Source organism: Simochromis diagramma, unplaced genomic scaffold (assembly GCF_900408965.1).
Source record: "Simochromis diagramma unplaced genomic scaffold, fSimDia1.1 OVJJ01000216.1, whole genome shotgun sequence".
Classification (NCBI taxonomy): Eukaryota; Metazoa; Chordata; class Actinopteri; order Cichliformes; family Cichlidae; genus Simochromis; species Simochromis diagramma.
The window spans coordinates 8,549,468-8,564,986 of record NW_024386883.1 but is presented as its reverse complement, the minus strand read 5'-3'; the positions used below and the strand labels follow the sequence as shown (position 1 = coordinate 8,564,986).

The following is a 15,519-nucleotide window of genomic DNA, read 5'->3' as shown; positions in this document are numbered from 1 at the left end:
CAGGTTCTCAAGTCTTTTTAAACAGTGTTCTCTATATAAAGGATGCTCAAAGTCCTGCACTGCCAAATCAATTCAAAGGTAGGTTTCTTTTATCTCTCTGTCACGTGCATCCTGCAGAGGTCTGCGAATGGGGAAGCGAGGAAATCGACACGTGGGGCGGGAACATGGGAAGAGGGGTGAGGTGAGAGCGGGTTCGGGGTGTCCTTAACTGAATAGTTGAGAAACATTTGGTGCACACCACAACAATTAATTGTAATAGCTAATTCATTGTACTTGTCTTTTTCTTTTTCTTTTTTTTCGTCATGCATGCTAAGGATTACAATAGGTGCTAGTTGGCAAGTTCAAGAATATATATATATACTTTTTTTTCAAATATTAAAATATCTAAACACCAAACATCCATTCTTGTGATACGAGATTCAGCGTTAAGCGTGAACCAAATTTTGCATTCTCCTTATATAATAAGTTATGCTCCATCTATGGAGAGGAAACCAAGACAGAAGTTACCATTTCCAACTAGTATAGCCATTTTTAGACACATTAACATCAATCCCAAATTATATTTCTTTCTTTCTTTCTTTTTCTCGCCATGCTCTTATTGACCAGATCGACTGGAAAACATCTAGTGTAAGAAAAGCTAAGACCAAGAGAGCGATACTCTTTGGTCTCTCCTCTGCACATCTGAAGTCGCATCAACACAAGTGCGCACTTAGTTGTAAAGATTCCTCAGCACTGAAATGTATAAAAAGCATAATTGAAAATAATATATATTGAAATCACTCAACTTTTTTTGTTTTTCCTAAAATGAACATTTCCATATATGCAGATCTTTCAGTAACAAAAGTACAAAAGCTACCTTTCACAATGTGAAAAATTGAGGTATTGCAAAAAGGAGTTTCCCCATTTGTGAAAAATGTGCCTAAAATGACTGTTGGAAAAAGAAACAAAAAATATTTAGAAAAGTAGTGCATAATAAATGTTTATATGTGCATGACAAAATAATTTAGCTAGAAAACACTGTACCAAAAATCAGCAGGCCATGTATAAAATAATCTTTTTTTTTTTCATCTCATTTAACAGCAAATTCTTCACAAAGTGTTTTAACTTCTAAAATGCTCACCCACCACACCCACAAAACTAATGTCCAGGGTGCAAAACTGGTGCCGACAACACCGCGCCGATATGAGGATTCTCACTAGTGTGTGTGTGTAATAATCAAGTTTCTGTACTAACTCCCTGACATTTAAATGCTCGGCTAATAAGGTTACCACTGAGTGACTCAAACAAAGGTAAGGATTAGTTTTACTTTCGCCGTGGGAAGGTGTACTTTTTGTGTTACTTTTCCCAAACGCACAGATCCATTTCAGATAAAAATAACTAGCGCCTAACTGACAGCACACGCCTCCATTTTGAGCTACGGAGGGAGTGTGAGGCCTTGTTTGTATGTCTCGCAAGCCCTGTTTTGTCCCCCCCCCCCCATACTGATGTTCTGATGGTTTTCACGGCACTATCGTTCATATGCATAATGCATTCTGTAAAGACGATGTTCAAGGCCAATCTTTGGTTCGCTGGAGTCTATCAGGGCTTGACAGTTAAGCAAAACTGGGTAGAAATCACAGATTTAGGAAAACAAAAAATATATATATGCAAAACGTCCTTGAAGAAAATGAAAAAGAAAAACCAAAACTTCCACACAAGTAATAAGCTACAGTATGACCCACTACTGCACAGCCATCTTTGGTTCCCAAAAGCCGCTGGCTACAGTCGACTGGACCTGCAATCTCGTTATGGAGAGCAAACTGCATGTGGGTCACAAGTGTGCAGTAGTAGAGCACACTTCAGAGACTATCTTCATTTATGCTTCAAAAACACTGGATGCTGAGTTGGATTAGCTTGGCAGGGACCTGGCTTCAAGGGCAGATCCCTACATGTGATGACGATTCCAAAGTCAGATAAACTTTTAATTGCTTCTTTCATTAAATGTAACTAACCCTTGGATGCAAAGTAAAACTTTTTTTTTTCCATTAAAGACTTGGGAGAATTGCACAAATGCATTAAAACAAAACTAACACAGACAGGTATTTCCTGTTTGGTGGTAGCCCCATTAAAAACTGCAATACCGTCCTTCAGTGACACGTTGCCTTAACCTCGGTCCTGAAGGACGTGGATTCAAGCCTCGAGCAGGTTGTGATCCACGAATGAGGCCTTCTGTTTGTTAGCTGTAAGCTTAGCAGCAGAGGCCGCAGGCAGACACGAGGAGGGGATCTGGGGCTGAATTTCTCTCTTCACCACTAAGCCTGTCTCTCCTGTAGCCTCCCTTTACCATACATTCCAATAATACACTGTATACTTTACGATGCTCTGTCACTAGCACAACCCTGGGTTTGATTACAAAAATAAGGAGGTGATGAAGCAAGTTGAGTAGAAAACTGTGCCAGTTACATCACTCTCTGCCTGTTGTATCACTTCTCTCTGATTATAGTTCTGAGGAAAGGAGAACACCAGAGAGCGATGATGTTTTCTTTCTTGGTTTCTTTTTTCTCTCTCTCTCTCTCTCTCTGTATTCGGCACATTAGCAGCGGAGTTTGAGGTATTAGTTTTTGCATGTCAAAATGGAGATCGAAACCCTAATCAGTGTTGCTAAAATTTTGTTTAGATTTTCAAGTAACATCAAAATGTTTGTATGGTCCTGGAAATCATAACGAGAGGTTCGAACGTTTTTGATCTGGGAAGGGAAAACGAATCCATTTCGTTCTGCAGTGGGCTCTTTCTGCTCGTCAGAGTTAATTAAGATTCAGCTTTGGTAACTACTAAGGGTCTTACGTACTGTGTATCTTCAGTACTTAAACTGGAAATAAGTGCACTCTTCTTTAGCAACACCCTTTTTAATTCACATTTGCTCTGGAGCCTCAGCTATCAATAGCAAACTTAAAGTGCCCCTATTATGCCTTTTGGGTTCTTCCATATCCTTTAGTCTGGTGTGTGTGTGTATGTTGAGATATATATATCTCAAAGTGACAAAGGCCATGCTAAATGTTGCTATTCTCTCCCAAAAAAAAAATACTGCTGTACTGTTTGAAACTGTCAAAGGTTTTTGTTTTGTGACTTATCTATGTCACTGGGGGGGGGGGGCCTTAAAGAGACAGGAGGCAAAACGGAGAGTTTCACACAGAGGGTTAAAGACAGGCACTGCAGCAGTGAACAGTATGACCCAAATCTTGTTTTTGGACTTCACAAAATCAATTCAAGTGAACACCCGCCTTCCTCACATGAAACAGTGAGACTTTAAACATATGCAAAAATGCAAAATAGGGGCACTTTAATCCTACCTCTCAGAAATAAATAGCCAATCATATTCTGTTCAAACAGCATTTGCTCTGGAGACTCGATACAAAACAAAATGTAAGAGCTCTGCTACAAAACAAGTCAGCTGAATGTCAAATGACAAGTATTTGTTTCGGGGCCTCTTGTATCAAAATTAAAATTAAATACACTGTTTAGAAAAATATCCCAATTAAAATAGCAGAGTACCATATCACACCTCAAACTTTTCTATATACGTTTTTTTTTTTTTTTTAGAACTAATAAAAATATTTTAAAAATCAAACATAAATAAAATCATATTACACATCTTTTTTTTGCTTCCTTGACATATCTGGATATAAATCCAATCTTTCTTTTCCGTCTTTAAATATTAATTTAACAAAAAAATTGCAAAAAATGTCGGGTGAAAGTGGAGCAAAAAGGAACCAGCAACAGAAAAGTGCATTTATTTGTACAATGATTTTGCGACTCCTGCACTACCTGCCCTCCTGCTCCTCTGTTGCCTCTCCCTCTCTAATTTCCGCTCAGTTCCAGCGGAAGGAGATGTGACGGGGTCGGTCGCCTCCCTCTTTCACCAGGGGTTTGTGAAACTCGCGGCCGGCGCGCGAATGGATGGCCGCCCAGCAGTACTCGCAGTAATATTGTAGGCAGGTGACGTTGGCGCAGAAGAACGGCGCAAACTTCCCACCGCAGCGAGTTCCCTGGCACTCATCGCACAGCTGGTCATCCAGCACATATGGCTTCACTTCCACCTGCAAAAGAGTTAGAAATAAATAAATAAATCCATACATACTACGAGCAGGGTGCAACGTGAGCCACAACAGGTGCTGCTTTTATTATTCAGAGTTGGAATCATTACAGTAAGCAGGAAAGAAAATATTGTTTTTAATACCGTGAATTAATCCAATCAATAATTCACTGCATTTACACCTCTATGTAACAGCCTTCATTGTTATTTGAGGGGTCTGCTATTCCACATACATGAGTGATGCACAGGGGAGAGTGTATGTCTATAACCCAGCTTACTGTTACTTTGTAATTCCATCTTTCTGATACGAGTCTCACCAATTACTTTTCCCTTTCCTACTGTTGCATCACGTTGTTTTAAGTTAATGTTAATAAAAAAAAAAAATCACGGGTGCCCTACTGCTGTAATTCTTTTCAGCAATTGGTCATTAAAAATATTTCCACAAAGGAAAAAAAAGGTCTCTTTTTTGCACTTGTTCAGCATTTCTTAACCACATTTGTTTTTATGACAAGCAATCTCAAGTGTCGCAGAATCAGCCTGGGCTCAAAATTGAACTTTCATTCACTGCAGACGCCACAGACCTCAATTTTGGCCACAATGCACAGTTTAATTTCATTACAGCTGATTAACAATCTGCTACGATTGGGCTGTTTGCCTTTTCTACCATTTTTTATTGGAAAAACATTATCTTGATTTAGCTGACAAATAATATGACGTGCTGAGTGGAATAGCCGAAGCTTCACTTTTGGTGAGGAAGACTGTAGTATCTTCTCAATCCGTTATTTACCAGTGATTAGCAGATGTGTGTGTGTGTGTGAGAGGCTCCATACTGTGGTGGCCTGAGAGACAAAAAAAAGAAATCCAGAGTTCGAGACTGGGAGGAGACAAATCCCTGTGGGCTTGTCTCAGGAAGGGCATCGCGATCCCTTGTGAATAAGGAAGCAGGTGTTTGTATGAGCTTTCCTCCTCCTAACCAAGCTAGCCAGGATTTGCTGTTAACTTAGCACCCCACACAGTGTGTTTTCTTTATTCAGTCTATGCTTCAACATACACAAATTAAACTAAAGATGCACTGATTGACCATCTAGTGACAGGAACTGGACCATTTTTACTGTTTGTGGCCCTGACTAGCAACGAGCAGGCCCAGTCCATGCATGTGCAACATGCACACAGTGGCACATGCAAATAGTTGCACGTTTACTCAGTGCCACATGCAAACATGTCGTTAGCATGAAAGCTCTTCACTGTGAGTAAATACACAAATTTAGCCAAAGTAACCCATGAGAACGGGAATGACCACACAAACATTTTTAACAACAAAATTAATCAGATGAAAGAAGCTAACAAAGCCAAAGTGGTAAATGCTAAAGCTATCCAAGCTAACAGCCTCAGTATGAGCAAAGGATGTAAGCAGTTATGAGGAAAATTGTGAAGTCAGATGAGGGGAAAAAAAAAAAAAAAAGAAAATTGTTGATGTCCTGTTGTCTGGTGAATTTTTAAACATGTTGGAAAATGATCTGAGCACTTGACATTTGTTTTGTTGCATAAATGTGTTTCACTTGTTTTTGTTTATAAAAAGCAGAATGAATAAAAAGCTGAATAATCTCCTATTCCTGATCAGTATTCAAAAGAATGTTTAAAGTTGTTAATATCGCACTGCTGACTTCACCGTTATTAAAATACTAAAAATTTTCTGCATTTTAAACTTCCTGTTTATGACCTTTTGGAACACCTCTTGCTTCTTTATCTTTCCTGCTCACTGATGAATGACTGTAGTATTGGGAGGTGAACGTTACCAAGGCAGTCATTACACAAAATTTGCACAACATCACAATTATGCAAATCTTAAAAGAGCATACCATTACTCCAGTGTCTTATCTTATAATGTTACCTATACTTTACATGCATCTGCTGAGTCTCACGTTATCTTAACTCACCTATTGTCAGTAGAATTTGTGTCATATACAGTCCATTAGCATGCCTGTAGAGATTACTGTAATTCTTCTGCTGCTGACAGCGCTGGCTAAGTTACTGACAGTATTCTTATGAATTAAGGCTAATAAAAAAAATGTAATAAATAATAGACTGTGCACCATCTGTAGGGTTCCTGATACTGAAAGAGTGAGGCTCTGGCGTTCATAGCCTTTTTATAGAGAATAGTTTTCAGGTCACAGTAGGAATAGCACTGATAAATGAACTCAATGAAGGCCAAATTCCATTTAGATGCTTCACTTTCAGGGTTTTTGGTATTATGCATGCTGGTTCACTGACACATATGAATGTTAAAAAAAAAAAAAAGCACTTGTTAACAAATTTGTACTCTTACTACTGAAACTGGTCAAAATAGCTCTTAACTGCTGACCAAAAAAACAGTCCACTCAGTTACAAAGTCTGAATTTCAGGCAGTTCTACAAGTAAAAATCTCAATTATTGCTTCAACAGAAAAGTCGTCATTAGAGCAGTTTTACAGCTTGCGAAGACATGAAAATCTTAAGCCCAGTTCAACCACACCAAGATATATTTCAGCTAAAAACATCCAATCATTTCTGGTGAACCTACATTATTCTGTTACACAAATCACTCTCTGCTCCAGTTACATCACAAACACAGCACGCCTATTATAACTACTCTGCCTGGATAAAGGTTAAAATGGATGTAAAATCTGAAGCTAAATTTAACAACAGTCATTTATACTCTTCTGTTCATATGCTAGATGATTTCTGTATAAAATGCAGTATAGTATGACTATATTACTCCAGGAAAAACTGTTAAAACTTTGCATCACCTTTGCGCAACTGAAAGAAACACCACGAGTAAGAGCAGGAAGCAAGCTGAAGAAAGGAGGGGGCCGAGAGGGAAGACAGAAAAACACTGAGCTTTTTTTTTTTTTTTCCTCTTTCCACTCACCCGTTTATCGATTTCTCCATGCTGCAGCTGTACAAAGCGAGCACTGATAGCAGCAATGTAGCTCTGCTGATTAGAGAAGGCGACCCGCCCCGCTCCCTTGGGGTACTTCAGCTCAGGGTCTGTGTCGATGCCAGCGTAGCAAACTCCACCGTACAGGCGGTCCATTATCATGGCCAACTCCACTGCAAAGAGGGAGGGTGAGGAAGAAGCACACAAGCAGATCAACAAAACATTCACAAAAACAAGTTTGATGCACAGATGGAGACGGCACACCGACACAAAGATTGCAGGACACAGAAATCCAGCAATTACCTGTGTGGATACAGAGGTTCACATAAACTCATGCCAGTGTAACCAGAAAACACAAACACATAAGCTGATGAGAACTGTTCATCTGAGAGTTTAAACCATTAATGTGGACGGATTAAAGTCCTGCAGAGTTTCACGGGGTAAATATGAAAGCAGTGCCCTGAATTTACTGACCGTCCTTATGACTGTTTTTCTGTTTTTTTAACAAGCATGCAGTTTGTGGAAACAAAATCCCTGCAAGTTTACATTTCAGCTTTACTTATTACGACATTAAAAAGTCTGAACATCCTTTTTAATATGTGGATTTTCTTAAAATGCAAATCTAAACCCAGTTATTACACACGGTCATAAAATATTTAATGCACTGCTGGGCCTAATGTCTTTGTTCCTTTCTAAAACACAGTTACACAAAGGTGGCATAAACTTGAACACACAGTACAAGTGACATTGTTATCAATGGAAAAAAAATATACATATATATATATTTTTTTTAACACTGCACAGTGTGTCATAGAGACTACTTCCTGAAATAACCAGTGTAGGTCAGTGTCTCTTTAGCCTCACCCTGTAGCGGGTCTAATTTTATAAGCACAAGCTGATCACATTGTGTCTCACAGAAGGAAGCATTTTGCTTACGGCTGATATTTCAACAGTTGGGAAAGAAAAGGAAGTAAGAGAAGACTACTACTTATTGTTCTCGTTTGGTCATTTATGCTATAAAAATATTTAGACTACTGAATCGAAGGGAAGGGAAATAAGAACCTTTAAAAGGCTTTTGACAAAAAAAACACTTGAGATACAAAGCATATGCACAGAATACTCCTCAGATGTTTCTATTATAAACACTCATTTGTTGTTAATTCAGCTGGCGGAAAAATACCAGCATAAAAATGAAGGATACCTGCACGGAGCGGGCGAGGAACTCCTCCCACAAAGATGGTTTTCCTTGGGTCAAGAGGTTGAGATCCATCCATCACAAAGTCGCTGTCATTCAGGTTCCATGGGCGGATCTGGACCTGTCACACACAAAACCAACAAGTGGGTTTTGGTTTTTTTTTTAGCTCTAGTCTACTAAGGGACTACCAATAGATTTAAGCAAATTGGTGTGTGTGTGTGTGTGTGTGTGTGTGTTCCCACTGACCGGCTTGTCTTTGATGGTGGGGCTGGACACGCAGAGGTACAGCTTGCCATCCTCCTCGATGCAGGCATCGATCAAAGCCTGCACTGAGCTCTCGTCCTGGAACAGCAGGAAGGCATAGCCTGCACAGAACACAAGAGGGTTATTCTCGCTGCTGGGGCCGCAGAGTACTGACAGAGGATTGTGCTGGAATTTAGTTTGCTGATTACTGTGAAAGCATGTCTGATCACGACACTCTGCTTGCACAGCAGGAAGGCATAAGCTTTTACAAACATACAAACAATCTGAGCAGAGATGACAAATGCTTCAGATAACAGCTTGAAGACAAAACCAGATTGCTCAGATGTATAGATATCGATTGTAGCAGATTATCACTCACTGCTTTACCCAGGAATACTGAAGTCAGTTGCCAAAAAAACAAACAACAAAAAAACCAAAAAAAGAAACAGCATAGTGTGAACAAGCTGTGAATTTAAGGAATTTAAGATACCTTTGGGAGGAAAATAGGATTTGCTCTCAGCTTTGTGAGGCCAGTCCACAAACAGGTGTCCAAAGCGTCTGAAACTGGCTGTTATCTCATCTGAAATGAAAAAATAATAATAATGCATCCTCATCGTCAGCCCATAGCTTTTTCAAAGAAAACACCAGGGGAGATTTAGAGCAGAGGCCCTGCTCAGATTTCACAGTAAATTACAGGGGGGTGCACTGTAAGAAGCCCTGTGTGTTTCAGGCATGATTGCTTTATTTATTTTTAACCTTTTACATTTTCCCTCAAGTTCCCTTGTTCTAAGTTTGATTACATAAAAGGCTAAAAGTAACCCAGGAATTCAATCCTTTTGATATTAATTATGTTACTACTGCACCTTCATCTATATCTGGGGGCAGTCCTCCAACAAAGACCTTGCGCGAGTAGCGTTCCACGCGCTCTCCGTTCTGGTGCGGAAAGCAGTGTGGGGAACCTAGGCCTGCGAGACCCTGGTCTCCACGTTCATCATCAGGGAAACCATCCTCTATGGGGAAGAGAGAAGAGTGGCCTGAGAAAGAAGAAGAAGGTGGAAAAGATTTATCTTTTGAAGAGAAAACTAGACATTTGTTTTGTTTTTTTAAAGAAAACAGTAAATCATGGTAATGGCACTACAATAAAGATGGCCGTAAATGAGCACTTTAATTTCATCCCTTTGTCTATCTGACCTCAATTCCTACTACTTTAATTTTCTTGATCTAACAACAGTAAACAAACCATTAACCTTTTTATCTTACTTACTAAAATATAACTATTTGATTCAAATTGGGAGAGAATCAGTTAAACATGTGCACGCAGAATGGAGATATTAGAGCCTGAAAGGACCACATCACAGTCTGACCGAATTAAATGTCCTTGATGTGTTGTTCTTTATTCCTAATTAGCTTCCATGAATCACACATGGAACTGTGCTGCCTGTGAACATAAAGGTTATCGCGCACACATTAGTCCTATCAGTGAGAAAGTATAAACACTTTCAGAGTGCACTGTGTGTGGTAAAGGTTAAGCTCTCCCTGCTCTATCCCTGCTCCTATACAACCTGCCCTGAGCTGCTTTATGAAGATTTATGAAGATTTATGCAAGGACGTTAGCCTTAACTGACAGTGTGTGTGCCTCGCCATGTGTCGGGCTCCTCTTGCAATGAGTGTAAATCAGGAATTACACTTTGCGCGTCTCCCTGCCTCATTAACTTGTAGCTAAGTGTGACACCGTCTTGTATTGTCTGAGTTAATCTTGCAATATGCAAGCAAAGATGGAGAAAAGCGAGCAGAGTGAAGCATAATGAGAGAAACAAAAACTTGAGGATAAAAGCTGCACAAGATCACTTGACGACGAGTAACAAGGCTCGGCACTAAAGACAATCATGCAGACAAACTCGTCACATCACTGCACGTATAAAAAAAAAGAAAAAAAGAAAACAAGTTTAAAAAAAAAAAAGCACAGGACCATTCCAAAACTAAATGCACGTGCCCGTTAATGTAACAACAAACAAGCAGACCACAGTCAATAAAATCATAACACTGCTTAACATCACAAGATTAGTTAAACACTGAGGCTTATAGGGCGGGAAAATATGCTGAAAACGAGACATGATGTATTTGTGATTGCATTTTACCTCGTCTCCTGCTATAATTCCTGGCTGCATGTGGAATAAGGACAAATCAAAGAAGAGGATGTTCATAAAAGTCCCATAATACACATAATACCAATAAAAGTGCCAGGTGGTGCACGACAATGGAGAGACGATCCACTTTCAGCCTGCGGGCCCTTGATTTTATTAATCACCGATGAATCATAAACACCCTGTGGTTTTGTCAGCACACCGACTATCAAGCAGGTTTTTGTTTTGTGTTTTTTAATTGTGGAACTGTGCATTTTGAAAGGTTCCAGACAATTATTTTAAACTTGCTGTATTTTTTATAAAGGACACTTTATATAGACGCGCTGTAAAGGTCACCTCGCTATTAATTTAGCACTTTCAAAATAAAATGCTGACTCATTATGAGAAGGGGATAAAGGAGACAATCTAAAGGCGCACAGCTAAAAAAGGACATCTCAGTTCAACGGCAAAACATTTCTGTAATTCAATACAAGCCCTGGGATAACCTTTAACAAAGAAAATGAAGGATAACATGAAGTGTTACGCTACATGTATGGATGCTCTGAATAGGAATATTGACAGAAATGGCAGAAAAATTGAAACTTGAAAGTGAAGCACATCAGGAACATCTATCAAAAATTAAATGAAGCCTTCAATTAAAAGAGGGGAAGAAAATGAAAGAGGAGGAAGGAGGAAAAAGAAAATATTAAAAGCATGAATAGAAACCAGTTTCGGAACAACTGCAGCTTCGTTTGAAGTTAAGTGCCAGATATAATTATATGTTCAATGCCAGCCAAACAGCCGTCTGAATTATCCAGTTCACCTAGCTTGACTGCAAAGTACCAAAATTAAGCAAGTCTGCATAATTATGCAAACGGAAAGACGATGACGAAGACTTGATCCCAGGGCTGAACCTTAAACTGGATTTCAGGTCTAATTTAGCAAGACCTATAGCTAACAGCAAATGTGCTTTAAAACTGTTGGTCATATTTGACCTGCATGTGTGCTCCACACAGCATGAACCTGCAAACAGCATGGCAGAGTGAGTTGGTTACTTTGCTGGGAAGTTACAGCCTTTTGCCTGCAGCTCTTTGTCTAATGGTTCACAGTGGCTGCTCCTGCTTGTTTCATTACTCCCTGCAATATTTCAAACCCATCTGTTATCCAAAATAAAATTTAAAAAAAAACATCACAATGAATAATGGCATTAAGATACAAGTTCACTGATAAATGCACTGCACTTCCTGTGTGACTCTTTCATGATAAAAGTCAATTTACAACCTTTTTTCCTTCATTGAGCTGAAGAAAATGTTAGTTTGCACTAGAATGTTTTCCAGGAATGTAATGCTGCAAATAGATAAATATTGTCTTAGGCTCAATAAGTGTAAAATATGTTTATTTATTTAAAAAATAAATAAAATTGAGACCTCTACTATAAGCATGACCTCAGTAATTTAGTGACTAAATCTGAACTCTCCAAGACATCAAATGCATCACTGAAGGTCAAGCAGCACTACCCCTGACAACAGCAGTTTCAATCTAGCCTCATTAACAGAAAGAAAATGTATCCAGTGTGTCATCATCCAAACTTTTCCCAGGGCAGTGGTTTCTCTGATGCTGACATCATTGCGGGGGGGGGGGGGGGGACGACTATACTGGCCTTGAGCTAAAGTGACAAATGTTCAAATGTGCACACTGGAGAGAACCAGGCCTCAACCCATGTAAAAGAGCAACATGGAGAAGAGCGCATGAGCAACAGTCCTGGCCTCCCTCAGTGGATTTTCCAACCCAGATGGACATCAACCGGGGGGGGGGGGGGGGCTACAAAGGCTAGCAATAGAGCCCAAGAGAGTCAAGAAAGCAGACTAAAAGGAAGCACACAGAGCTATAAGAAGTGCGTGAACAGGAGAAAAAGAAAAAATGGTCAAAGAAAATGAAAGAGTGAAAGAACAGGAGATAGGAATGCAATCTTTGTGTTCTTATGAGGTGGGGGTAGAGGGATGGAAGGGAGGGTTTGGCTAGTGTGCATCCTCTATCTGCTGCCTATCCGCTGGCACCATCTGTCTCGGGGCTTGATGACAGCTCCTGATCATGTGATCTTGCCATGTGACTCGGCAATCTTTTGAAGAAACTGCTGGCCTTTCATGTTTTACATCCTAGCCCCAAGCCCAGAAGCAAAAAGCTAAAAGGACAATAAAGGAAACTGTAGCGTGCAAGGGCAAAGTAGAAGCCACTAAATTCCACATATCATGTGGACGTGAATGGTTTGGTTTTTTCCTACCCGCTGAGGAAAGAAATAAAGTATAAAGCCAATTCTAATTTCGAGCTCCATATCTTATTTTTGAGAAGCACCAGGATTAAGGAATGCATTTAAAAGCAAAACAAACATAAGATGAAAGAGCCTCCTTAAGAAGCATGAGAACAGCAAAGAGGTTCATCTTTAGTGTAACTACCTATCAAACTATTTCTGGTATTTAGCAAATTATTCAAACCAAAGGCAGTTTCCCTTTCATTGCTGCTTTCTATCCACTTATTAAAGAGTGGTGAAAACACACCATTTCGCTCCCTCCACTTGTCCACATTTCTCAATCCATTCTTTACCTCTTGGCTTTGGGGACTAAGCAATCTCAACAGTAACAGGTAGAAAGGGAAAGGGCCCCACATTAGTTTCAAGCTAGGACAAAGGGCACAAAAATATATGCTTGTTAGTTTAGTTTCAAGCAGGCATGTGGGGATGTGCTTGTATTTAACTTCAGGTAAGACGAACAGAAAGATCTGCATCTCCACCTGCTATATTTAGCCTACCTCCCTCCTTTAAGATGTGCACTCTTCGCCAAGAATCTGATGGCATCTAAACACCCTACCTTTGTGTCTGCATAAGTATCGTGGCTACTTCCTCTAAGAGTCACAATGGCACTCTTACCAACAAGTTTTTAACTGAAACCAGTCACACTAACGGTTACACACTCAAGATTACAACTGCACAAGTGTCTTGTGTCTAACTAACTCAGTTTCCAATCATAAAATATGTATTCCTGCTTCTCTCAGTCTATCAGGGAGATCGCCTACTTTCTGATCCTGCATGCAAGGGGCAGGAGCAGCTGCTGCGGTGAACAGTACACAGACAGAAACACCGCTCTTAGCAACAACAGCGGCAAACAACTAAATCTTCAAGTGTGGTTACGCTTCGCTAGAGTCGATACAATACAGGCATGCCATCACTCTCTCCCTCCATCATGGCACTGGCTGGGAAGCTATGAGGGATGTTAATGGAAAAGCATCCCATGTCTGAATGAGAGATTACTGCCATTTCCTCAGACTGATGAAGCCCGCCTTGTAACGTCTCCAAAAAACCATCTGAAACATCTGACTCTTCTTCATGTCGATCTACTGTCCACTTGTCCATTTTAACTTATTGGGTGTTTTTAAGCGATAAAGGCACTTTTTTTAAATAAATAAATAAATAAAATGAATGCCAGCTTGCAATAAATAAATTTATCAGAGATATCAGCATTTTATGATTTAATTTTTTTAATTAGTTTGTTATTGCCCAGTTTGTCATTTTAGCAGACTCTTGAGTGTTTAGGTTACCATACGTACCATTGAGGGGAAGAGGGTTGTCCCCTCCTGGGTGAGGAAAACCAAGACGACCTACATAGGGAAACACAACAAAAAAATCTTTTGTTATATCATATAAACCTTCCTATAAAGCTATTATTATATTTTCACTGACCAGTTGAAAGAAAAATCTGTATTTTATTAAGAATATGAAAGATATAGTAATAAAATGGCTGTCACTAATGTGATGTCTGCTCTCCACACCAGCTAAAAACAATGTGAGGCAAGACAGCACTACTAACACTATCAATCAGTACTTTGTATTTGGAAAAGGGCTGCCTGTTACCATAATAATCCTCTTGACAATTACAGCAGTGCACTAATTAAATTGCCGAGGGGCACTATTTGATCTATTCTGCACATAACATAGGAACAGTTGGTGACTTAAAAAAAAAAAAACTTATAACAAAGTAAAGTGTTAATCCAGAGCAGGCTTTAGCTGGGACAGCTATGATCATAACCTTTGTTACTGCTCGCTGCATGTTTCTCCTACATCAACTATCTCTTTCCCTCTTATCACCTCGTTATTCTCCAAGCCTCATGATATAGATTTTAGCCATTTGCCAAGACCCTCTTGAATATGCACACACCCGCGCCTACACAAACATGTTATGATTCCAAACAAGCTTCGAAGTTATGCAAGGCCCACTTGCTGCAGAGGGATAATGACATGAAAGAGCTCAAATAGTACGACCATTGTTGAGTGGGTAATGAGTGCCCTGTGATTGGTGCATTCCAACGCCTCGGTCACATGGAAATGTGTTGGCTCCTCCCCCCATAGTTTGCCTAGAACTATGGGGGGGAACAGAAAAAAAACAGAACCCCGCCTCACAGAGCAGAGAAACCAGGACAGACCACCTGCAGCTTTGAAACACGCCGCTCGATGATAATATTCGACTGTGTAGCGCATGCATCATCATTATCTGAATAAAAATGCAATAAAATGAGTTCAGTTTAATCAAAATAAGCTCAAAGGTGGCAACCAAACCAAACTAAAATCCTCTTGACTACAATTCAGACCTTAGTGATGTGATGACACTAAGGTAAAAGTCCATCTGAGCACCACCTGCTATTCTGAATTTTAAAGGGCTATAATGGTCTCCGAGGATCACACGAGTAGGCACCATATCCCTGTGTGTCTGCAGGACTGTGCATGCCCGCTCTGTGAACCTGATTTGCATGCTTCTGGCTACATGTGAGTACAGTACTGTAACAGTTAAAGCACATGCATGCAGAGCACACAAAAGACCGGGGGGGGGGGGGGGGGGGCGGCGGCGTGTGTGTGTGTGCATGTATGGGGCGGGTGAACAGAGGGATCCTTTCTGTCAGTCAGGACAATGCTGGAAGGGATT

At 40.0% G+C, this 15,519-nt stretch overlaps 1 protein-coding gene across 4 annotated transcripts in view; it reads right to left on the bottom strand.

Annotated features, from left to right (window-relative positions):
* Positions 1 to 2,284: 2,284 nt before the first annotated feature.
* cpeb4b (cytoplasmic polyadenylation element binding protein 4b) overlaps positions 2,285 to 15,519 on the bottom strand; it is a 31,205-nt gene continuing 17,970 nt past the window's right edge. For 2 of the 4 annotated variants that reach the window (XM_040032139.1, XM_040032141.1), the window contains 8 exons: positions 14,150 to 14,200; positions 10,565 to 10,588; positions 9,290 to 9,460; positions 8,917 to 9,006; positions 8,430 to 8,548; positions 8,190 to 8,304; positions 6,980 to 7,161; positions 2,285 to 4,076 (listed from right to left, as the gene is read on the bottom strand). In XM_040032139.1, the coding sequence (XP_039888073.1) occupies positions 3,849 to 4,076; positions 6,980 to 7,161; positions 8,190 to 8,304; positions 8,430 to 8,548; positions 8,917 to 9,006; positions 9,290 to 9,460; positions 10,565 to 10,588; positions 14,150 to 14,200 (980 nt within the window). In that variant the 3' untranslated portion in view covers positions 2,285 to 3,848. The remainder of the gene's footprint in view (positions 4,077 to 6,979; positions 7,162 to 8,189; positions 8,305 to 8,429; positions 8,549 to 8,916; positions 9,007 to 9,289; positions 9,461 to 10,564; positions 10,589 to 14,149; positions 14,201 to 15,519) is intronic. The other 2 variants (XM_040032140.1, XM_040032142.1) reach the window with 1 other exon arrangement.